The sequence below is a fragment of the Thamnophis sirtalis genome, unplaced genomic scaffold (assembly GCF_051295495.1).
Source record: "Thamnophis sirtalis isolate CommonGarterSnake01/CBP01778 unplaced genomic scaffold, rThaSir2_p1.2 scaffold_12, whole genome shotgun sequence".
NCBI lineage: Eukaryota > Metazoa > Chordata > Lepidosauria > Squamata > Natricidae > Thamnophis > Thamnophis sirtalis.
The window spans coordinates 46,796,323-46,820,725 of NW_028261392.1; the positions used below are offsets into that span (position 1 = coordinate 46,796,323).

Here is a 24,403-nt window from a genome sequence, read left to right on the forward strand (position 1 = left end):
GTGATTTTTCTTCAAGCTATTCAGGGAAAGTTTGGAAGCGACTAACATAAAATAATGTAGGATCTTTAGTGCTCTATAAGCTTGGTTGTTTTCTTGCAGTTATTTCATTATCAAAAGAGGTAATATTAGTGCTAGAATGGAGTGGGTTTTGCTCACATTTGTATACTAGTGGCTTATATTTACATTTTGCAAACAAAACTTTTTCACGTTTGCGGAGTTGGTTTCTGGATGATCTCATGAGATGGAATAAAGTTTTGCAAGATCAAGACTTTATGATCAGAACTAAGGAGAAATTTCCTGACAGAACAATTTAAGAAGAGATTGGATAACCATTTGTCTGAAATGGTATAGGATTTCCTGCCTAAGCAGGAGGTTGGACTAGAAGATCACCAAGGTCCCTTCCAACTCTTCTCTTCTCTTCACCTTTGAGCCTGTGGAACAAGGATGAGGTTCCTCATCTATGAGCTTGATCTGTTTCTCATAACTGTTACTAGCTGCAAAAAGGGATAGATTCCATATGTAGTGAACGTATCTTTGAAGAAAGAATTGATTCTACCAGCCATGGAAGAGATGCTTTTCTCAAAAAAAAAAAAAAAAAAACCCAAAAAAACCCCAGCTGTTTCATACTATCACCAATTTTTTCTTCCTAGGGAAAGTTATAAAGAGCTGGGTAATGGCACGATAAAAGTTGCTTTGCTTTGCTTTGCTTTGCTTGTAGTGGCAAGTGGCAAGTACATAGGGCCCTGTATAAAACACATTACATGACTTACATGAATCCCATCTAGTCTAGATCAGGCTATAGTACACTGGAAATTGCATTAATCACTCTTAGACAATCTGTGATTGGACCTTTGTCGGGGGTGGGGGGGATGCAGAGAGGAAATCTTATTTACAAAGGTTTAAATTAATCTCCATGATATTATAACTATGGGTATGGCATATAATTAAAAATACAATTTAGAATTTATATATGCATGGTTGTAAATAGCTACTCCTGAGCTAATTTCCAAATGACTCTTTTCAGTTTGGCAAAAGTAAATCCCAGATAAAAGCTATCCAAAATTTCATCATTGTAAGATAGAACTCTCAAAGAAAATTCAATACTATTGGCAATCTTATTGTTTTAGGCCAGGGCTGTCAAACCGTGGGCCGTGGGTCAGATGTGTCATGTGCTGGCCACGCCCATGCCCAGTTTACCGAAGAGGAAAAAAGTTGCAATATGTCACATCACAATGCTGTGACAACACAAGTTTGACACCCCTGTTTTAGGCCAGCTCCTAAAAGAGGAAATCTAACTGCTTATTTACAAAGATTTTAATTAATCTGCATGATAATGTCATAACTATGGGTATGGCATATAATTAGAAACAGTTTAGAACTTACATATGTACAGTCATAAATAGGTGTTCCTGAGCTGATTTTTATACATGGCTCTTTTCACATTAGCAAAAATAAATTCCAGATAAAAGCTATCCAAAATTTCATCATTGTAAGAGTTCTCAAGGAAAAGTCAACATTTGGCAATGTTATTATTTTGGGCCACCTCCAAGGATTAGAGATTGAGGATACTGTTTTATTGCTCCTTCCTGAATGGGCAGTTTCAATGGGCGATATTGCAGAAACAGGGGTTGAGCCCTTGGACACTTAAGTATTAAGTTGTTCCAGGGCTTCTTTAATAACTTACCTTAAGCTTTTGAGACAGGTCATCTGTCAGTTTGGAATGTGGTACTGATTATTTCCTTAAAAAAAAAACCCTTTTGTGACTAAGGTCCTCTTTATCTCAGGGATTGTCTACTGCAAGTGGAATATCCTGTCTGAGGTTTGGGATTTGGGAGATTTGGGATGAGTCAAGGTGGCGCAGTGATTAAATGCAGCACTGCAGGCTACTTCAGCTGCAGTTCTGCAGTTCGGCTGTTCAAATCTCACCGGCTCAGGGTTGACTCAGCCTTCCATCCTTCCGAGATGGGTAAAATGAGAACTCGGATTGTTGGGGGCAATATGCTGACTCTGTAAACCGCTTAGAGAGGGCTGAAAGCCCTATGAAGCGGTATATAAGTCTAACTGCTATTGCTATTGCTATTTGGAAGTGGTTCCACTCCAGTCTGTGATTGAAGGGAGAAAGATCAAACCAATTCAATTCGGCTTTAGAACAATTAAGAACACGGATCAAGTAGAGAAGCAACCTAGAACTAAGAAGAAATTTCCTGACAGTTAGAACAATTACCATATTTTTCAGAGTATAAGACGCACCAAGGTTTTGAAGAGGCAATTTTTTTTTTAAAAAAGTAGTTTGATAGAGGGATAAAGAGGGAGAGAAAGAAAGAGAAATACAGTAGGTAGGTAGGTAGCGTAGTTAGGTAGGTAGATAAAGGGATAGAGAGAGAAATACAGTAGATAGGGAGAGAGAGAGTAGGTAGGTAGGTAGAGGGATAGAAATACATTAGATAGGGAGAGTGGGTAGGTAGGCAGGTAGGTAGAGGGATAGAGAAAGAGAAATACAGTAGATAGGGAGAGAGGGTAGGTAGAGGGATAGAGGGAGAGAAAGAAAGGGAAATGTAGTAGGTAGGTAGAGAGTAGTTAGGTAGGTAAGAGAGAGAAATAGAGATAGAGAAATACAGTAGGTAGGTAGAGAGAGGGCTAGAGAGAGAAATACAGTAGATGCATAGGGAGAGTTTGTGTAGGTAGGTAGGTAGGTAGAGGGATAGAGAGAGAAATAGAAAGAGAAATACAGTAGATAGGTAGGGAGAGAGAGTAGGCAGGTAGGTAGAGGGATAGAGAGAGAAGTACAATAGGTAGGTAGGGAGAGAGTGTGTGTAGGTAGGTAGGTAGAGGGATAGTGTCAGCCTCTGTTTTGCTGCTTGCTTTTTGGCTGCCATTGAAACGGGGAGGGGGGGCATGGTATTTGGGTGTGGGAAATATTCTGTACAGGAGAGACTGTAAGAAGGGAGTTGTTCTCACCATCTACTGTGCATGTAGCGGGGAGAGGAGTTTCCCGCCAAGGCCAACTGTCCGTCATACCAACCTGATGATAATTTTTGAAGATGTCTCCCACATGACACCTGTGGAGTAATTGGATTGGACTATGGGCTGGGGTTACCAAGGGGAGGGGAATGGGTCATACATTGATATCTATGCTTGCGCGCGCTTTTATCTCAGATCCAGCTTTGCTTAGCTTCTATTTACTTATAACCAGTAAAAGTACTCTTAATTCTGCAAAATGGAGTTGAGTGGTTTCTTTCTTGGTTATTAAGTGAAGCAGCCCTGACAGATAGAGAGAACAGTAGGTAGGTAGGGAGAGAGAGTGTGTGTGTAGGTAGGTAGGTAGGTACAGGGATAGAGAGAGAAATAGAAAGAGAGAGAAATACAGTAGATAGGTAGGGAAGAGAGAGAGTAGCAGTGGTGGGATTCAAATAATTTAACCGGTTCTCTGCCCTAATGATTTCTTCCAACAACCTGTTCACCAAACTGCTCAGAAAGTTAACAACCGGTTCTCCTGAAGTGATGTGAACTGGCTGAATCCCACCACTGGAGGTAGGTAGGTAGATGTGTCCAGGTGTATTTATCCATGTGCTGGAGAAGAAAATCATTGACAAACCTTAAGACTTTGTTTCTGCTGGCCCAGGACTTGATCAATGTAATTCTCATCAGTTAAAGAGCTTTCCGAAAGGGAAAAAAAAAGTTTTTGCACTCTGCATACCTCCGAAAAACGGCCTGTTTTTTTGCGAAAACAGGCCCATTTTTTTTCAAATAAAAGGCATGAATGGCCTGGGGGGGGGGCTTGCAGAGTGCTCCTGGGGGTGGGGCAGGGCAAAAAAGAGCCCATTTTTTCACGAAACGGGCCTGTTTTTTGTCAAAAAACAAATTGCATGCATAGCCTTATGGAGGCTGCTGGGGGCTGGGCAAAAAATGGCTCATTTTTTTCTCATTTCTGTCCTCCCCAGCTCTCTGAAAGCCTCCATAAGGGTATGCACAGCCATATTGGTGAAGAGAGGCAAAAAATGCTGTATTTGATGTATAAGACGCACCCAGATTTTCAGCCTCTTTTTTGAGGAAAAAGGTGCGTCTTATACTCCGAAAAATACGGTAATCAGTGGAACAACTTGCCTACAGAAGTTGTAAATGCTCCAACACTGGAAGTTTTTAAGAAGAGATTGGATAACTATTTGTCTGAAATGGTCTAGGGGGTTGGACTAGAAGACCTCCAAGGTATCTTCCAACATTCCATTCCATTTTGGAAGTGATTGGAGAGATCATTTGTGAATTTAGGAAACATTACCAGCATGTTAATGATATACAGCTTTACATCTCCATCATAGACGAAACTGGAAATGTAGCTATAGGTCTTGTCCCAATGTCTGAAGCTGATGGGGCAAAACAGGCTGAAGTTGACTCTATGTAATTGTTGCAATATGCAAATAAAGTTAAATAAATAATAAAAATATGTATAACCACATGGAGAAACTTATATTTCTATTTATATGGATTCTCCAACTATATGTGCAATACATGCAAAGTTATAATTGTATGCTAACCCAATACCAGAAGGAATGTACAGTCACAATTTCTTTATAAATAAGGATACACAACTACTGGTTCTATTATCTACAAATATTTATTTGTAACACTTGGATATAACTACAGGAAGCCCTTGGCACTGATATAAAATATTGATTCACGGTTAGGTTACAAAAAATTATACATAGCAAAATTGAATACTTTTTACATAAAAAAATTAGACTACTTAAACAAAACTTCAAAAAACTCCCAGTAAAAGCTACAAAGTATTAGAAAAGAATTAGCTTTAAGACATTGTCTGTTACCTTTATGCAAACACTGGACTAGAAGAACACCTGCATTGCTGTAGAAATTTGTTTCCTTCATGCAACAGGTAAAAAAACAAACACTAAACTATTTCTTACTTGCTTTATATAGATTTTGCTTCTTTAAAAAAGTCAGCTTTAGACAAGTTAAATGCAAGGTAATACCTGATTTCATTTTCCATACCAATGTTTTTTGTTCAATCTTTTACTTTTGACACATTTCTTTATGTTCTAAAAGAGCATTTATATTCAGTACACATTCAAAACAGGGATGCATGACTTAATTGTTCACTGATTTGAAATTTACTGATGCATTTTATTTTTCTTCAAACATTTGTTTGTTTTTTTAAAAAATAGCACACAAAAATCACTAGTAACCTAGCACTGAAATTTCTGAAAATGCTAGAAGGCAGATATTAAGGGAGACAGTTTGAAATCGCACCCTCTGTTTTTCGAACATCACAATTTTTCATAAGAGAAAACTATTGCAGCTTATTGGATTGAGCACCAAAATTGAGGTGAGCGTTGACCTGTAATCTGAGTGGCTAAAAGTTTTTTAAGTTCTACAAAGTTTTCATCTGTTCAACCTGAAATAATTGAGTGACTGACCAGAGGATAATATCTTCTGCTTTATTAAAATTGAGATGGGATAATCTCCAGCTGCTATATGCTATAAATGCTCAGAGACATTTATAGAAAATAAACATTAAGGCAAAGCTGACATTTATTTTCAGAGAAGGGAATCATTATTCTAATTATGGGGTCTGGGTCTATTTTATTAAACAATTAAACAGTTCCCACCTTACTCTGATAAGTGCAGCAGAACAAGAGAGGCTCATTGCAGCTTTGTTGAAAAGGGAGTGTCCAAAACCAAACCAAACAAAACCACTTTTGGCATTTAATGTGCAAGGTCCAGTTTTAATTTTGATAGGAACTAAATGTTGACTTATAATGTTCTGAAACCGTATCAAATAAACATAATTACAAGTATTCAGAATAAAGGAAATATCTCATTAAATCCTAGAATCTGAGTTACTTACACCTGTGCAATTATATACAGCCTTTTCAAATCTAGACATTACAGGGCTGGATAATACCAACTCTGGTACCCTGCTAAGGAACAACAACAATAATAATGTTATGATTGCCAAGAGAAATCCATGAAGGTGTTTTAGTTGGTAAACTTTTTTTTTTACAGTGGACTGGAATGTAATGCCCTCCCCCCGACCCCCAGTTCCAAATTCAGTGCTAAAAGGAATGAAGGTTATTCTCTGCAACTTTATCCTATGGATATGGCCCAGGAGCTCTTGGACAATATATCTGCTCGATGATTTGTCAGAGCTACAAAATTCTTCTGAAAAAAGGCTCTGGCAAGCGTTTATGTGTAAGAATTGAGTTGCTCTTTGGATCGAGACTGGATATCCTGAAGCTCCTGCTCTTCTTTAGCTTTGATATCCTGGTAAGCCTGCATTTTGCTTGCATCCTTTAAGTAGGCCCAGTTAGAAGATAGTATCATGAGGAAGTGGATCTGGAAGAGAAGGGTGAGCATGATGGCTAGTGAGTGTCAAGAGGCAAAGCTGGCAGCTAGTAAGATTAATACCAAGTTATTCTAAAAAATATATTAAAAATAGGCAAGAAAGTTTATTTCTAAAGGTATGTAGAATGCTGCATGCTGAACAAAGGAGCAGCTGGCAAAAAGTTAGGAAGGAAAAGGAAGAAAAACAATTAATAGGAAAGAACAGAAACAGAAAAGCTGTGAGAACATTGTCCATGTTTACATGCTGAAGCCTCCCAAGCAACTCAAATTTGTGATGGTTCTTTCCATTCTCCTCTCCTGCCACCTGAAGGAAAGGAAACTCTACAGTTGACCACTTGATTATATTCCATTGTATTTCTTGGAGTAAATAGAACTAGATATTGGGTAAAAATTTATATTTGATGCTGTATAGTCAATAATTGCACTATGGAAATGATCAGGTAAGAGATGTGCTATCAAAAATGGAAGGTTTGTTTTTTTCCATAGATTTAAAAAATCCACAAAAAGTGACGTAAACATTCTACAGATGAAGAACTGTGTAGACTTTCTGTCTGACTGGAAAATGAATGGATATGTTTGAATGAAATGCTAAACTAGTGAACAGGTATTCTGATGTTTAGTTGTGCCAAAGCAATTGAGCAATAAAAGAGTTGTTCATGGGAGTTACAGCTTTGAAGGAGTGTCTAGTTTTATTTTATATTATATTGCTAAGAGATAGTTGAGTGGGATTTGAGAACAGAACTTTGTCAACTATCTAGTACATCTATGACTTTGGGTGCTCTCAAGAAGCAAGCTCATATATTGTGTGTTATCTATTATGTATCACATTTTATTGTTTTTCATATTAGTGAACAGTAGTGATAGAATAACTTACTGTATTACAGAGCTTAATTGATCCAAACATTGTTTCACAAATAATCATTAGGAAAAAAAATAGCCTGATATTAAATGAAAGCCTCTCTTCCTTTAAAAGGATGATTTACAACATCACTTTAAGATTGTGTTCTGTCATAGGATAGAAAATAGCCAAGCCTCACTCACACTGTTATTCATATACAAGAAATAATTTCTATTAATCTAAAATGCTTAAAGATGCTTACTGAAGCTATTTACAAATTACTGTAACAAACATTAAAAATCTAGACTCTTAGTCTAGTGTGTCAGCGGCATTTTAAGCTACATAATGCAGCTTATTCAATTTAGAATTTAGTGCAGCAATCTTCCCGACTCTTAAACTTCAAAACAGCAAAGTTATATGTAGTAGCCATCATGTAGATCAGCTGGTGGAAGAGAACAAAATACAGCAGATAAGAGACAATAATTTCTTCAAGCCTTTTTGGCAATTAGATTTGTGTTAGATCACAACGAAGACTGTCAGGCAAGGAGTTCCATTTTAATCAAACCTAATGACAAAAATGTCTGGTAGGTTTCTCTGCCCTTCACCTTGGATACATAAAGGGCATTTTGCTACCAAGGAATAGTCATTGCATTTGACTAACAAATTAAAAGCTAATCAATACAAGAAGTTCTTGATGAATCTCACTGGTATTTCCCCTACATCTACTATGGAAAGTTAAAGTAAGCTAACGTGCTTTACTTCAGTAAAGTTTCTTAAATTGAAACAAATATAAACACTTAAAAGGAAAGAAGATTATTAATTAAAATGAATTCCAAAGCTGGGGAACATTCTGAAGTATCCTAATATTTCATAGATTATTACCAGCATACGTCTATCAGGAAATGTCTTATTTTGACCATGCAAGGGAATGAAGTTAAATAACATAGCAAAAACCACTTCAACAATAATTCTTAGTGCTTAGACAAAGTTTTCTTGATAACTATAAATCTTTCCCTGCTGTTTGGAGTATCCTGAAAAAACTATAGCCAGTGCCAACATAAAAACTTAGCTTCAGTTTAAATATTTGGTTTCATCTGACAAGGGATTTTAGTTACCATATTTTTCAGAGTATAAGACACATTTCCCTCCCCTAAAAGTGGGTAAAAATTGCGGTGTGTACACCAAAAGTTGTCACAGCCCCACCCACCTGCTGACCCACACCCTTCAGTCATTTTCGGCCTCTGCGGGTCATGTTTTTGGCCTCTGCACACTCTATTTTAGACCAGTTCCAGGCTATGGGGATTTACATAGCACATTGCCGCCTCTGCACATCACACATTTTGGCGTCTGTGTTTCCCGGTTTTGGCCTCCGGATGCCCTGTTTTTGTCCTACGTGTGTTGCATTTTCGGCCAGTTTTAGGTGGCAGGGAGTGGCGGCAGCGGCAATCCCCACCATCTGGAACCAGCCAAAAATGCGACACCCCGAGGTCAAAAATGGGGCATGTGGAGGCCAAAAATGCAACGCGCAGAGGCTGAAAACACAATGTGCGGAGGCGGCAATCAACGGTGATGTGCTGTGGTGACCCCAGCAGTCTTTAATGGGTCTAAAATGGAGCCTGCATAGGCAAAAACATGATGTGTGGAGGCCAAAAATGCAATGCGCAGATGCCAAAAACATTGTGCACAGAGGCAGCAATGGGCTATGGAGATCCCCGTAGCATGGAATAGCTGATTGGCAGTATTCCGGGAGGCCGACCCAACCACCAATCAGCTGCTCATGCTGAATCAGGCTGCAATAACGTGCTGAAGCTGACCAGACTGTTTGCTGTTTGCTGCAAGGATACCAATGGATGCTGGTAGGCCAAGGAAGATTTTTTTTTCTTGTTTTCCTCCCCAAAATCTAATGTTTGTCTTATACTTCGGAACGTCTTATACTCTGAAAAATACGGCATTTTAAAAATGAAAAAATATAATGATACTCACCAGTGCTATAACAGTAGCACCAGCACCAGCACAGGCTACAATGAACAGGTGATATGACAAATAGAACTGCAAGGATAAAACAAACGATCATTTCAGATTAGCAGTGGCAAATTATCACCTCTTAATGCAGTTCTTGGATCCTAACAGGGAATCTCATTCTATGAGCTAAATAATATAATGAAAATATTGACGCTCCTCTTGTATGTGAATTATTGTACTATTTTTCCCTTAAGAATACATAAAATACTACAATACTGTAAGCTATTCCCAAGTTACTTCTATTCCTTAGACTAGAGATGCTACATAGGATCTCTGAAAGCATTTAAGAACCAGAAGACCATTTTCACTAAAGTAATATTTGTTACAAACTTATAGAATACATTCTATTATAATATTATTATAACTATTAGAGGTTTCTAATATAGAAATTGCATCAATGATTTACCCTTCTCTCTCAGTTTTTGTATAATCAGTGCCTTGCCATTGTAAACAACTGATGAAAGATAATCAAATTGTTCTGGATAGGATTAGGTTTTTTACATGTTTCTGACAGTCTTGGTTGGCTGATATGGTCATATTTGATGCTATTAGAGGGATATTTATTTGTTTGTTTATATCCCACCTATATTATTTTTACAACTAAAAGTGGTGAACATATCCAAACACCTTCTTCCTCCTCCTGTTTTCCTGTTTCACTCTATAATAAAGAAAATATAGCTAATTTCTCTATAATATGCATCGATTTGTTTTTAAACATACTTAAGGCTGCAGTTGCAGTAGGTCTCTATATCTCTATATAGACTGTATTCCTAATGCTCACAACACTGGGAGTCCTCATCTGGTATAAAGAGAATACTTATTCTCCATAGACTAATTTAGCCTAGCAATAGCATTATTAGCTGCTATCTCATGAGATATCTTGTGTTGTTTCTTCTTGATTAATTAATATTTAGTTAGCTGATTGCTAGGTAATTTTATTAAAATATGGAAGAGAATAATTAAGCATTTTTTCTTCTTTACCTCAGGCGTGCTGCACATATTAGCTAAGGTCGATCCACATGCCTTACCGGGGATAGCATTCCAAGGGATGATTCCTGAAGTTAAATGCCAAAGAAAACATTTAAATATTAATTACCACTTCCCTTCCTGAAATTCAATTCCCCCCCCCCCCTTACAGACAAGTTGTGTTACTTTATCATTCACCCGCACATTGACCAGTGCAGTCTGGAATTGGCATTCTAAGTATGCATTCGCTGAGCTGTGTTCTCCTTGTCAAGATGTGTTCTCAGATCTAGAATTCCCATATGGCAAACAAATGGATGTTTTAGTCATCAAAGACATTGTCATATGCTGTGCTTGTTGCCTATATTCATTAGGCAAAAACTGCTTTTTAGGATTCACCTTAGAGTGTGGATATTACAACTATTGTAAAAACAATCCCCATGAGACCTAGCTCTTTTTTCATCTATGTGAGCTGCTTTATAATACCAGAATCTCTGTTTCTATTTTACACTATCCAATTTTGTAATTATCAATTTTCTTCTCTTTGTTTCTGTATTTAATGAGCATTCATTATATAACATCAAAACACTCAGTGTCATACAAGGGTAAATTTTTATCATCTCAAATATTTGTGCTTTTGTGTCTCTTTTTAGTAGATTCTATTTTTGTGACTCTGAATATAAACAATAAAGTATTTATCTGAAAATCTCTTACAGGTCTGTAATAGCCATAAAATATGCAATGGGTATAAACCTGAACTGAAGTCCTAAATGGCCATGGCAAGTTTCTTTGCTTGTTTAAAAAGGATTTTATCCTTTTGCCTACAATTCTCAGCATCCCTCAATACTAGTTGCATTGGCTCATTCAATAAATTATGGGGTCATTGTTGTTATCTTAATAAATTGGAAGGATTTGGAATTTCTTTCCTATGGAAAACATCTTGCTTTCTGTTAATTTAGTCTCAATTATTTTTATAGGTTGTCAAAAAGATAATAGGTTATATTTTTGTGCAGGCCATATTTTATTAATATATCCATTTTTATGCATGGGATTTTGACCACTGTGCTATTTATAATATTATTATATTCACATGTTATTTTTTAGAACTCATAGTTCATTTGTAAGTGCAATAGTTAGGTTTTTTTTTCTCACACCCTCTCTTTCTAGAAAATGATAATATCCTCAGCCCCATTCCAAAGATTTGAATCGCCATCCAACACTGCAATAAAAAATTATCTCACATTTAATACAATAACTAAAGTATCATGATAACAAACAAATTGAAACTAATTAATATACTGTTTATATATGGCCTATATATGTTAAAAATAGAATGTTAATACTCTGGCCCTTCATTCCATTAGATACCTGCATATGTTTGCCCACTTTTCATACATCATTTACTACATTACCGGATTTGACAATAACAAAACACTGACTATATCAAACTCTCCATAATGTGTATAAAATATCAGCCTCATTGTCAACCTTTTATTGCTGCATTTGCTGGCCAGCTAATAAGTATATTCATTTCAAAATGAGAAAACAGGGTAAAATATATCTATATGCATTCACAGGTCAGTTATATTGCAAAAGCAATAATGAAAATCCACACATATTGTAGTTGCTTCTCAGTTCATCAGGATAAGAGAATTCCTCTCAAAGGCAGGATAAGTAAAGAGGATAAAACATTTAATCATATTAAGATAAGTACCATACTGCCGGATATCCACACAGATCTGGTCTGCTGAAGTCATATTTGCTGAGAGTGATCTGATGACCTCACAGGTTGACCACATGTTGTAGAACATAAAGACTGGTACAGCAGAGAAGCCAAAAACACCCAGCCAGGCCACCCCAAGAACATAAGTGAGGAAAACAAACTGTGAAGAAAACAGACATTTTACACAGAACGCTTTATTTATAGTGAAATTGAATCAGAGGAATCTGGCACATTTTTGATAGTCCACATGATTTCTATAAATACTTTCCATATCCAATAAAATCACAATACTCTGTTTAAAAACATATTACCATCAAAATAGTCTGGCTTTGTAAATTGTGCTTAATTAAATTGTAATTTCAGCTTGAAAGTCAATAAAATATAGTGAGGAATTAGCTACACAAGCAAGTTTTTATTATGAGTAGAAAGTGTTCATTATGCTTACCATTCAATTGATTACTTGAAATCAATTTGCTTCCTCAGAGATAAGTAAAATCTATCAAATGGAATGATCCAGAGACTCATCCCAAAGGACTTGTGTCAGGGAAACCTAAGATGGTCAAGCTCTAGCCAAACAAGGGAATTCGAAGTTGAGCATGGGACAGGGAGTATGATTTTTGGAAACTTAGACTGAGGGAACTAGGGGAATAAACACAGAATTGTGCCCCATATAGCAAGCCAAGGATTTTTGCTTTACACAATTTTACTGCTCCAGTTATTGCTATGATGAGTATTTTAAGACTGCATTAGAAACCTTTTGAGTTCTAATAGAAAGATGGAGGATTGGAAGTCTACATATATACCTAAATATAAACACTATCAATGAGAAATTCGACGGTTTTAAAATACTCATTGAAAATAATAGCAATAGCAATAGCAATAGCAGTTACTTATATACCGCTTCATAGGGCTTTCAGCCCTCTCTAAGCGGTTTACAGAGTCAGCATATTGCCCCCACAGTCTGGGTCCTCATTTCACCCACCTCGGAAGGATGGAAGGCTGAGTCAACCTTGAGCCAGTGAGATTTGAACCGAACTGCAGATAGCAGTCAGCTAAAGTGGCCTGCAGTACTGCACCCTAACCACTGCGCCACCTCGGCTCTATAATATTAACAGACAGAGGAATGCCCTGGAATTACTCCTATGAATCAGACATTTTATCAAGCTATATTTTACAGCTGGCTCAAATAGTACTCACTATTTGGAATAATAACACAAACACAGACAGATGTCTTAAAGGCATGCTTTAAGTCCACAACTATGCATTCCAGCCATTCAAGTAAATTTAGTACCTATGAAATAGTACCCAAATTTAAGAGATACTTGCAGGATTCTAGTTTAATTCTCCCTCAATTTCACCAATGTTAATTAGGATGAAAAACTATCTGACACCCTTTCAAATTTACCTCAATTGGTAAAAAATCTGATAAACAAATCTTTAATGCCTTTTTTGAAACTGGACTTACTGTCAAGAGCAAAATATAAGTCTGTCTGGTTTGGGGCAGCAACCAAACAGGACAGCTGCAGACTCCAACAGATAGTGCAGAAAAAACAATTGCAACCATCTTGCCTTCCATAGAAGACCTGTATATTGCATGAGTCAAAAGAAGGGCTGAGAAGATATCCAGAGACTCCTCACATTCTGGACATAAACTGTTTCAATTTCTTCCCTCGGGATGGTGTTATAGAGCATTGTATGTCAAAACAACTACGCAAGGTAAAATGTTTTTCCCTCGTGCCATCACTCTATTGAACACCTAATTCTCCTAGTGCTGTCTAATGTCTGTGTATATTTATCCATGTAGTGTAGCTGTGGTATTATTATTTATCCTTATTATCTTCTTTATTCCCTCTCTTTTATTGGTATTATTATTTTGTTGCTTTGCATGTACACTGTGTGCTTCTGTAACGGAGACGAATTCCTTGTGTTGTCTTATCACACTTGGCCAAATAAAGTATTCAATTCAGTTCAAGTCTGATCTCTACTAGAATACAGCTCCATCTATTTATCCAATAAAGAGCCTGATAAGATCGCTGATCTACATTTCTACTCCAATAATAACATAGCTCCTCCCTCCAGCAATTTATTAAGTCAGTGTAGCTCATGAGCTAGAGGGTCTACAGTTAACTATCTCCTCATATAAAGGAGAAAAAGTTCACCATGTATGAGAAAACTAGAATTAGCCCTACTGAGTTTTATGGAGATGGAATTAGAATATGGAAAATTAATATTGTATATGGTAACTGCAACAGGATTATTGTATGCAAAAAGTTGGAAAAGCAATAAAAAATCTAGAGTGAAAGATTAGATTAAAAAATTGCAGAAAAAATCAAGCTAACCAGTGTGGTCAGAGGAAAAAAACAAAAACAAAATACTTTTAAAAGACTGGGAACAATATATGGAGTTTTTGTTAAAAGCTGACAAGATCAAATTTATGATTTCTGGATTTGGAGATTACAAAGGGGCAAAGAGGAAGGGGAAAATAACAATATGATGATTATTTGATAGAAATAAGAGCAAAAGGCATAATTGAACATACTGTATCCTGTGTATATGCATAATAAATTTCACTAAAATCCAACCTAATTCTTAAGCACATGTAATAACCACACAAAATAAGGATCTGTCTTTCAACTGCATCGATAGAGAGCCATCTCACAAGCAGGAAGCAAAATGTCAGTGACCTTCCTATATCTTAGATGATCAGAGCTTACAAAGCTTCAGCTTTAAAATCTGGGGGAAAATAAACTGGATCAATAAAAGATCCTGAAGAAAACATAAAACTAGCCTGTTTTGGAAAGAATAACCCTTTCCACACATTTTTCTTCAAAACCTAGGTTAATTCTTTTCTAATGAAACAATATATAAAATTCCACATTTTAAAGGCAAATTTGAGCATTTCGCATTTGTAGGCAGTAAGAAAAACCTTACAAACTGTATTTCATATACTTAGAAACACAAGAAGGAACTTACAAGAAAATTAATATGAAGAAGAAAGCCCCAGATTGTATCAAATGATATGTGGTAAAATACATATCTGAACTTAATGATTTCTGTTGCTCTTCAGAATGAAGGATGCCTTGATAAGATCAGTATCTCTGAAAATGAATTTATGAACAGTCCTTCCATGGTAAGTACAAAATACTATCTGGCAATGGAACAGTTGTGCATTGTTGATAAAATTTAATCTGACGCTTGAAAGCTTTTATCAAAGGAATAGTGATTTATGCTAAAACTAACTCACCATTCCACTGATGCAACGGCCACAGATTGTTGTTTTGAATTCACCATGCAGTTCCTTCACAGCACTTGTGGTATAAAAACCCTCTGCTAGCAGAATGATTCCATACAAGAAAAAAAATGATGCAATTCCATAGATCACATATTGCATTAGTTTTATTCTGAAAAGGAAATAAGTAAGGCATTTAAGATTAATGTTTTTTATCATCATATGAAGAGTAGAACAAAGCGCTAGAAAGTTGTGACAGAGCTGAACAAGACTAACAGCTGTTCCTTGAAATTGTGATCATTACAAGTTCGGTACCTGGGAAGCAAGGGACCCCTAGGGTATTAGGCATAGGAAAGGGAGCTGGACTAGAAATCTTCCAACATTTCCTTTGTTTATTCCATAATTTGATAGCTACATCAAAAGAATCTGGTAACATATTCATTTGACTTCAGTAATCCTGGAAAGTTAAATTCCACTTTGATTAAAAAGATAGATATTAAGCATTTTTGATAGAAATTAAACATTTTCCTATACAATACAAATTCTTAAAACATTGCATACACGTATCTTTATTTATAATAAAAGGTCATATGCATATTTATAAAACACTACTAAACTTTAATGACAGCTTGTCCCATCTAAGGCACCATGTTGAATGATCTGCTATCAGGTTTTCACAGCAAAGATTGACAAGCCTAAGAGTTATGCAATACTTTACATCCCAAAGAACCAGAAAGATATAAAATTCACCTAGTCGACTCAGGTAATTCTGCAGTCTATAGCTAATGTATTTTGAACACAAATTCTCATAGAAAGGACAGCATAATAAAATATTTATTTTTATCACTTTTCTAGATTCATCTAGACCAGTGGTTCTCAACCTTCCCAATGCCGCGACCCTTTAATACCGTTCCTCATGTTGTGGTGACCCCAACCATAAAATTGGTGTCTTGGTTCCTAAGACTATCAAAAATATGTGTTTTCCAGTGGTCTTAGGCGACCCCTGTGAAAGGGTCGTTCAACACCCAAAGAGGTCTCGATCCACAGGTTGAGAACCGCTGATCTAGACAGATTCTTTTGCCCAGAAGAATTTTAGAGTACCCTATTTTGTTTTAAAAATGTAGAAGAGAGACTATACCTGGCCCTAACAGGATTTGAAGTTTGGAAAAGTGATTGGGGTTTAATAGTTTACATGTTCCAAAGTGGATTTTTTATCTAACCTATATTGTTCTGTGAAATATGGACCATCACCAGCAATAGCAATTAAAGAAGAAGTGCAGATACAGGAGGAATTAGAAGAATGGGAGCAGGTGAAACAGGAGAGTCCACTGGTGAGCCCTGAGTTGCCTAGACGTTCAACCGTGTAACACAACCACCTGACAGATATCAAGCTACTATAGCGTGTCAAGTACATAGAGTTCCTGCTACTTATCATGAATTAACCCTGTATCCTAATGAGGAGCAGATAGCTTGGAAAACAGCAATGGAAAAGGAACTGAAATCCTTACAAAATTTAGAGGTGTACGAAAATGTCAGGTTACCCCCAGGTAAACATGCCATAGGATGTAAATGGATTTACAAGATTAAAACAAGTGTAAATGGGACTGTTACCCATAAAGCCAGATTAGTAGCACAAGGGTTTGATCAGTCAGCCAACGACTATGATGAGGTATTTGCACCTAGTTTAAGGGCTACAACATTACGTGCAGCATTAGTTTGGGCAGCTAGGCATGAATATGTAGTGAATCATTTAGATGTTGAGATGGCATATCTCCATGCACCGTTGCAACATACTATATACTTAAAGAAGCCTTTAGGAATAAACACTGATAATAACACTGATTGCTGGAAGTTAAAAAAGAGTCTTTATGGCTTAAAGCAATCAGGCTATGAATGGAATCAATGCAGTGAAGGAATTAACAAAGATAGGTTTCAAAGCTGGCATGACTGATCCATGTTTGTTTAAAAAAGAAAGTTATGGTGTGATTTCATTGTTGCTATTGTTCACTGATGACATAGCATTAATCACTAAAACTGAGCAAAGAAAATTAAAAGTAGCAATCGATCTCAGAAAGAGGACATAGTTATCCAACTCCATAACAACTGCTGGAGAGAAAAAAGGAGCTGTTGCCAGGAAATTAGACCCACTAAAATATACTGGAGAAAAACATGAGCAAGAAACACAGCAAATTTTAAAGATAAAATAATAAATCCTTTCCCTGTTGAATTAAACAAAACATTTGAAGCGGAAAGTACTGAAAGTATTGAATCCTATCAGTCAATTTTTCTTCATTACACTTTCAGCTCTACTGGATGTCATTAATAACCATATAGTATTTTGAAAAGTTCTTGAAAAATTAATATATTTACCTTTTGATAAATTCTCTACTCAAGTCCCAAAGGTGCTTTTTCAAGAGGCAACTAGACTTTCTTGTTTTTCTTTGAAGACGTTTCAGTTCTCATTCAAAAAGTTTTTTCAGAGTTGAAGAAGCTCTGAAGAAACTTCCTGGCTGAGAAGCGAAATGTCTTCAAAGAAAAACAAGAAAGTCCAGTTGCCTCTTAAAAAAGCAGTTTAGGACAACTATGACGTGGATGACTGAGAATCTCCATAGACATCTCTACTCAAGTGTTGATCTCTCTGAAGACATGTATAACATGGCTTACATTTGTTATCATTGCTTTGGCAATTTCAATGGTTAATAATTTCAGTGCCTTTATTGTATAAAGAAAAAAAATTAGATTCACACTTACACTTCAGATAACAAAGCATGGTCAGTCACGTTTGTGGAAAAATTCTGTTCAAGGATGGATATAGTTCCTGCAAGGGCCACATGACCACAGCCACAAAACAATGCTACTCCAGAGAAGCAGAGTATCGTTGCCACAAGTGAAGCATATGGAACTCCTCCCAGGCACTTAATGCAACATTCAAAGCAACCTAGAAAATTAAAAAAAGGGGAGGAGGGAAACATTTGAGACCAATTATTTAGATTTTCATCTGATAAAAACCACGAGTGCTAAAGGGTTGAACTTAATTTAACCAACTAACTTCATTATACACCTATCACATTAAAGTACAATAGTGCCAATTCACCTGCTTGTAGAATTGATTCTTTCCACACAAACAACTTGCTGAAGTTTTTCATGTTATTTCCCCAAAACCTAATTCTGGGCATTAGATGAGCTTCCAAAAACCAATGGTGCAACACAACAAAGCAGGAAAGGAAATCTGGGGTCTGGACTTTTCTTTAAGATAAAGATCATAATTAGATTTAATTCCACAACAGGTGCGGATGAAAAAGCTTATATAATCTATGCTACCAAAAAAAAGTAAAGAAAAATATATTTCTTAGGTAACACAACAAAATGTAAACATATTCAATGCACCATATGATTCATTAAGATGCAATTTAATGAGCTAAGAATAGGAACCAGGTAATCCCCAATGTAAATCTGAATGATACATATTTTACACTGATTTAGGTGAGCCTCTACTGTGTACATAAAAGACAATATTTAGAAGCTTCATAAATGGTCAGTTTTCTTTAACCTGAACCACAGATTAACTGATTCAATCTGATGTCTGAATATGGACAAAGTGTTTGAAAGATCAGAATTTATTTATTTCATTGTCTAGTATGACTGAAATAATTAACTATTTTTTAAAAAATGAAATTGGATAAATAAAACCCAGCTTTATGATAGGATCAGATTTCTCAATTTTTTTTAACTATATTATACTTTTATATAGTTCTCTTTAAAGAGGATATATGTAACTTAATTGTATTGAAACATAATTTGATGAATTTGCAGCAATAATATTTCTTTCCATGAGGGAAAACCCTTTCCTACAGACGAACTGAAATGTAACAGGAGAGATGTTTGCAAAAATTGTTAACCCCTTCCATACTGAAAGAAAGTAATAGTAGGATCTGAATGCGTAGATAAGAATAGGCACTGAAGTCAAATAGTTTCATTGTGGTAATGAAATTATTTTATTCTATGTCAACTACAGAAAGGAGGTGAATTAGGACAGCAAAGAAAAGTGCTATCCATCATACTAAATAAATATGTCACATTAAATATAGGAAGCAAACAAAATCTAAGTAATGCAGCAAGCCAAAACAGCTAATAATCAGACTCAAACTAGAATAAATGATCACAAGAATTTACTGACTGAGAGTAAAGAATGCTACTTGGGGCAAGTCACAATAAAGGGAATCACTCTCTGTGAAGGAGCAAGTTGGGGTTGCTATCCACACTTTGAAAAAGCAGCTGCAGCAAGGCAGAAACACTTTCCATCTCTACTTCCTTCATACATAGTATATTCTAGTGGGAGTCCTGCCTAGAACTTGGAGCTTTGCCAGGAATTTAGTTGCAACTAGATCAGGAATATCCACACCAACACCCAATCTCAAACCATCACAGTTTTATCTGATTATTGTTTGCCACCCAAAGTAATTTGATGGGATAGACAGTTATATAAATTAGGGAGGAGGAAGAGGAGAAGGAAGATAGATATAGAAATATTATGTGCTACTTTATAGACTTTGAGACTTTGTTTGGACCAAGTACTAAAAGGCTGAGTTTTAAAGACATGGCAAAGACAAATCCTGGAAGGGTGGAGAGCAAGTCTTTTACTGGGGAAGGCATGTACTGCAATAAAGCAGCGTGTACAGATTTGCTATGGTGTTGTGTCCAGTCCTTAGAAAGCAAATAATTCTCATACTTTCCTGCTACAATGGAATGGGGCTTGCCACTAATCTGTGTATGGATTTCTAGGTGCTCTTAGACTTCTGTCACTGAAACTAAGTACACACTCCATGAAGTCCTGCTGCTCCCCAGTTGTTTGTAAAAGTGGCTTTTTAATTAGCACTGCTGCCATGCTCTAAATGGATAGTGATAGTTAGGACAAAAACCTCATGGAGATCCAATAGAAACCAAGGCTGGTTTGCCCCTCTTGCCCCCAAAGTGCAGAAAAAACTACATAAATCTCATGAATGAAGGCAGGATAATCTGGATGTCCCAGGATAATCGATCCTACATAAATTTTTGAAACAAATTTATGTATTGCTCTCTCAATTTTGATGTCTCCAAATCAAAAGCTATCATCATATCATGGCTTTGAGAACAGTCACATTCTTGATGAAGAGGGTTATATGGTTTTATATATTCCTGGGATATAGAATGAGAAGCACAGTGAGCAAATGCTATGAAACAAAACTAATAATTCTTTTCAGAAAACCTATTTGAGAGATGACATAGAATTCAGATAAGAAAATGTATCAGCCAAATCAAATCTAAAGAAGGATTTCAGTTCTGCAAAAACTGCTTCTATAGATGTTACTCATCTCACAAGGAATAACAAATGACAGAATTAGAAGGGACCTTTGAGATCTTGTAGTCCAACTCTCTGTCAAGCAGAAAGCCCTATACCCATGATGGCGAACCTATGGCACGTGTGCCACAGGTGGCACACAGAGCCCTCTCTGTGGGCACATGAGCCGTTGCCCCAGCTAAGTACCACTGCGCATGCAGGCATGCCTCCTGCTGACCAGTTGATTTTTGGGTCTCTGCTGTGCATTCACGGGGGATGGGGTGCATGCAGGAAAAGCGCGTGCATGTGCAGGAGGGCAGGGAGGTCACATGCACATGTAGGGGGAATGGGGTGTGTGTGCAGTGCTCCCGGTGCCCCATTTTTGCTCCCAAGAGGCTGCAGGGAGGCCTGCTAGGCCCAAACTGGGAGGGGTCACATGTGGGCAGGCTGTGGGGGGTGTCATGTGAGCATTATGGGTGTGGGCACAAACATGTGCACGCTGTCGTGCAAGCACGCACGCAATGAGAAAAAAGGCTAGCCATCGCTGCCCTATACAATTTCAGACAAATAATTGTCCAATCTCTTCTTAAAAACCTTCAGTGCTGGAGCAATCACAACCTCTGGAGACAAGTTATTCCACTAATTAAATGTTCTAATTGAATGCAATACACAACTTCCAAATTTAGGCAAGGCAGTAGCACATCTTTGCATAGTTTTAGTTTTTCACACTATTATTTTCACATAAAAAGCAGAAGCCATGAGAAAGTCATTCTTTTTATTTTGTTCAACTTTTTCTGGTTTTGCTGAGTTCATTTTGATGTGCTTCAAAAGGTTTGTGATTAAATCTTCAAAATGCTAATTTCTAATCACTTTGTTTTATGAAATAATTTTATTAGTATAATTTCCTTAATTAAATAAATAATAATAAATAAAACTGCAGCTGGCATACAAAGAAGAAAAATTGTCCAGATGTTAGGAGTTACCAAGAAAAGAATTGCTCCATTTAAATTATGTAGCCTTTGAGGAGATAAAAGCTTATGTATAAAGTGCAAATACAAATGGAGCAAATAACTTGATTAAAAAAAGCTGCAATGGAAAATATTAAAAATAGAACGTAAAAGTACAGTGATCATGTGCAACACTATCCCAAGATACCAAAATTCTTCAACTGTAAAATATGCATGACTGATACACATCAATGCAATTGCCTTTCAATGGCCATTTTGTCTAAAGTATCACTAGAAACTCTTGTGCAGCTTAGCAGAAGAACAAATTTTTGTCCTCGGGCTTGTAAGCAGCAGTTACCATGGAAGCAGATTAATAACAGCTCAGTAGTTTGCCTAAAGCTGACAGTGAACCTAGCTACAGATTTAATACACTCACAAAAAGTGGCCAGTTAAAACTGGACCAATGTTATTCTCTGGAAAATGAAAGTTTTAAAATGACAGTGTGCAAATATATGCACGCATGCACACCAAGATCATTTTTTTAAAGAGAGAGATTCAGACAGAAGAAAAACAAGAATTCTGTCTCCTGGAAATTGCAAAATAAAGATGCTGCAAAAGAGACTAACAATCCACAATGTGTAATCAGTGCATAAAAAAGTGTAATAATATGAGTAAGATTCAAGGACAACCATCCCGGGATTATGTTTTGATCTGAATATTGTTATAAATAGAGGGAATCTACTGAAAAATATAGGAAATGAACATCTGTGTGAATTGAACATAAAAGTGTAAAAACTGAATTGTACACAAATAATTTCTAAGCTGAAAACATACAACAATTTTACAATTGAGAGAATTCTTATCATTTTTTCAATCCATAATTTCATCATTCCATCTGTGAAGACGAGGGAGATTTGTTTTCCCCATTCTACTGGCAAAGTTGTTAAAAATGCTTCCCTGGGTTCCTCCAACTAACTTTCTTTTAAAGATCCAGTAAATAAATAGAAAACAAAAACAGAGATTCACTGGTTGAGGAGCTTTCAGGAAGGAGCAGTTCAGCATACAGGGCAGCAACCTGTGACCAAAGAAGAAGTACAAGTAGTCAATTGGACTAAAGTTAAATAGAATAAAGGACAGTAGGCAAGCTGCACAACACACCACTTATCTGGGTCATCTCTGAAAAAATTTTTTGATGCACAGAAGGAAATTACTAGTATGGTTTTTGCCTTTTTCATGGAAGAGGGGGAGAGAGAGATATCATACATTCCTGATCATAAGAAACAGTGGCCTGTTCCTGTGCTGGGGCAACCTGCCTATGCAGATCTAACAGAGACTAAAACAATATTTTCTCCTGAATGGAATTATTATTCATTGTTAATATTTGCATACAGATTCATCATACTACTTCTTTGTAGGATAAAATAATCCAGGATGCAGGAAAGGAGTAAAACTTAGGGGAAAATAAAAGTATTATTTTTTTAAAAAAAGAGGAAAAAACAAAACATACTTTTCCATACATGCAAAATATATTCGTTTCCATCATATTCTGGTTCATTCGTTGCTTTTGTGCTTTTATTTGTTTTCTTTCAAGACCTTATCAACCACATTAAATGATGGTTTTGCCAGTCAATCTTAGCTCATTTATTCTTTCTATATACTGTATATAACAAAGCCACCTTAAGGTACCTGTTTCAGGTTATACTCAGTTGACTTCTATACTGAGTCCACATTCATTCAGCATCCATATATTATTGACCTTATTTCTTATTTCTGTACAATAAATTCTAGGTGCATTTTTTCATTGCATCATGCAGTCTGCCCAACATTTGCATTTGGGTTCTCAACCAACATGACATAGTCTGTAAACAAAAGTTCATATGCATTTACATCTTTAATTTCACATAGGATTATTAGATTCTTATGCATTTATCTGTAAACAAATTAATCAACCAAGGGGACATCTCATGTCCTCAGTGTTGAACTACTTGCTAAGTCTTTCTTTCATTTTATGACCTTATTTTTTTTTCTTGGAACACTTTTGCAGTTTTCATTTTCCAATTCCATTTGTCAACAAATCCTCATAATTTGTGCATAAATCTCTAGAATATGTTCAATATCTCAAATCATTCCCAAATTTTTATTCTAAATTCATTCAGTCTGCTACAGCATTCTTGCTTAGACTACTCACTTCCAAAACAATCTTTTGTTTCCATTGCTCCACATTTTCTTTGCCTCTTTTAATCTTAACCCTTGCTTTCTTTAACTATATTATTCATTGAACTATCCTTTTCTCTCTATATATGCATAATGCAATATCTGTTTCTCATCCTTGCTTTTGTAGCATTCTTCCTCCCCCCCCCTCATCTGCATCCTTTCCCTTTATCATTCCATTTAGCATTCTTTCTCATATTTTATACTTGCATTATTCCAGACATTGAGTGATTCTATGAAATATACTTCTTTTTGCTCTGCTCCAAGAAACATGGAGTTCTTCTTTTCTGTTTCATTCAAATCTTGTACTTTTCTTACGGCAGTCATTCTAATTTAACTTCTTTTTCTACTTTCATTTTTCTCCAATTTCCTTTTCTCCCCAACATGTACTCCTGACACTTGCCCCCAAAAAATAGTCAATTCTGTCATCACTTCATTAGTCTTGTAATATTCAGATTCTATTAATTTTTCATTGTTAAGAATCAAATCAGTTATGCTTTTATATTCATTCTTTTACTATGTCTATGTACAAATAGATTACATTTGCACCACGTATTTGAAACACATTTGTCTAAATAGATTCATATGAAGTAGTCATTATTCTAATTCCATTCTGTAAAGCAAGATCATTAATTTAGCGAATACCTTGCAAGAGTTATTACTCTCTTCCCATCAGGTAAAAGGTTTATGGACAGATGTTTAGGATTTATCAGGGCAGTTAATCATAAATGACATACTTTTGACTGAAAATAAATAGTGCTATATGACTTCAATTTAAACTAGTTTGAACAGTTTG

At 36.2% G+C, this 24,403-nt stretch overlaps 1 protein-coding gene across 6 annotated transcripts in view; it reads right to left on the bottom strand.

Moving 5' to 3' along the window:
- Positions 1-4,593: 4,593 nt before the first annotated feature.
- GPM6B (glycoprotein M6B) overlaps positions 4,594-24,403 on the bottom strand; it is a 134,321-nt gene continuing 114,511 nt past the window's right edge. For 4 of the 6 annotated variants that reach the window (XM_087726156.1, XM_087726159.1, XM_087726155.1 and 1 more), the window contains 6 exons: positions 17,884-18,070; positions 15,148-15,304; positions 11,895-12,063; positions 10,199-10,272; positions 9,179-9,244; positions 4,594-6,348 (listed from right to left, as the gene is read on the bottom strand). In XM_087726156.1, coding sequence (XP_087582282.1) covers positions 6,199-6,348; positions 9,179-9,244; positions 10,199-10,272; positions 11,895-12,063; positions 15,148-15,304; positions 17,884-18,070 — 803 coding nt within the window. In that variant the 3' untranslated portion in view covers positions 4,594-6,198. Of the gene's footprint in view, positions 7,638-9,178; positions 9,245-10,198; positions 10,273-11,894; positions 12,064-15,147; positions 15,305-17,883; positions 18,071-18,226; positions 18,294-24,403 lie in introns of those variants that run through there. The other 2 variants (XM_087726158.1, XM_087726157.1) reach the window with 2 other exon arrangements.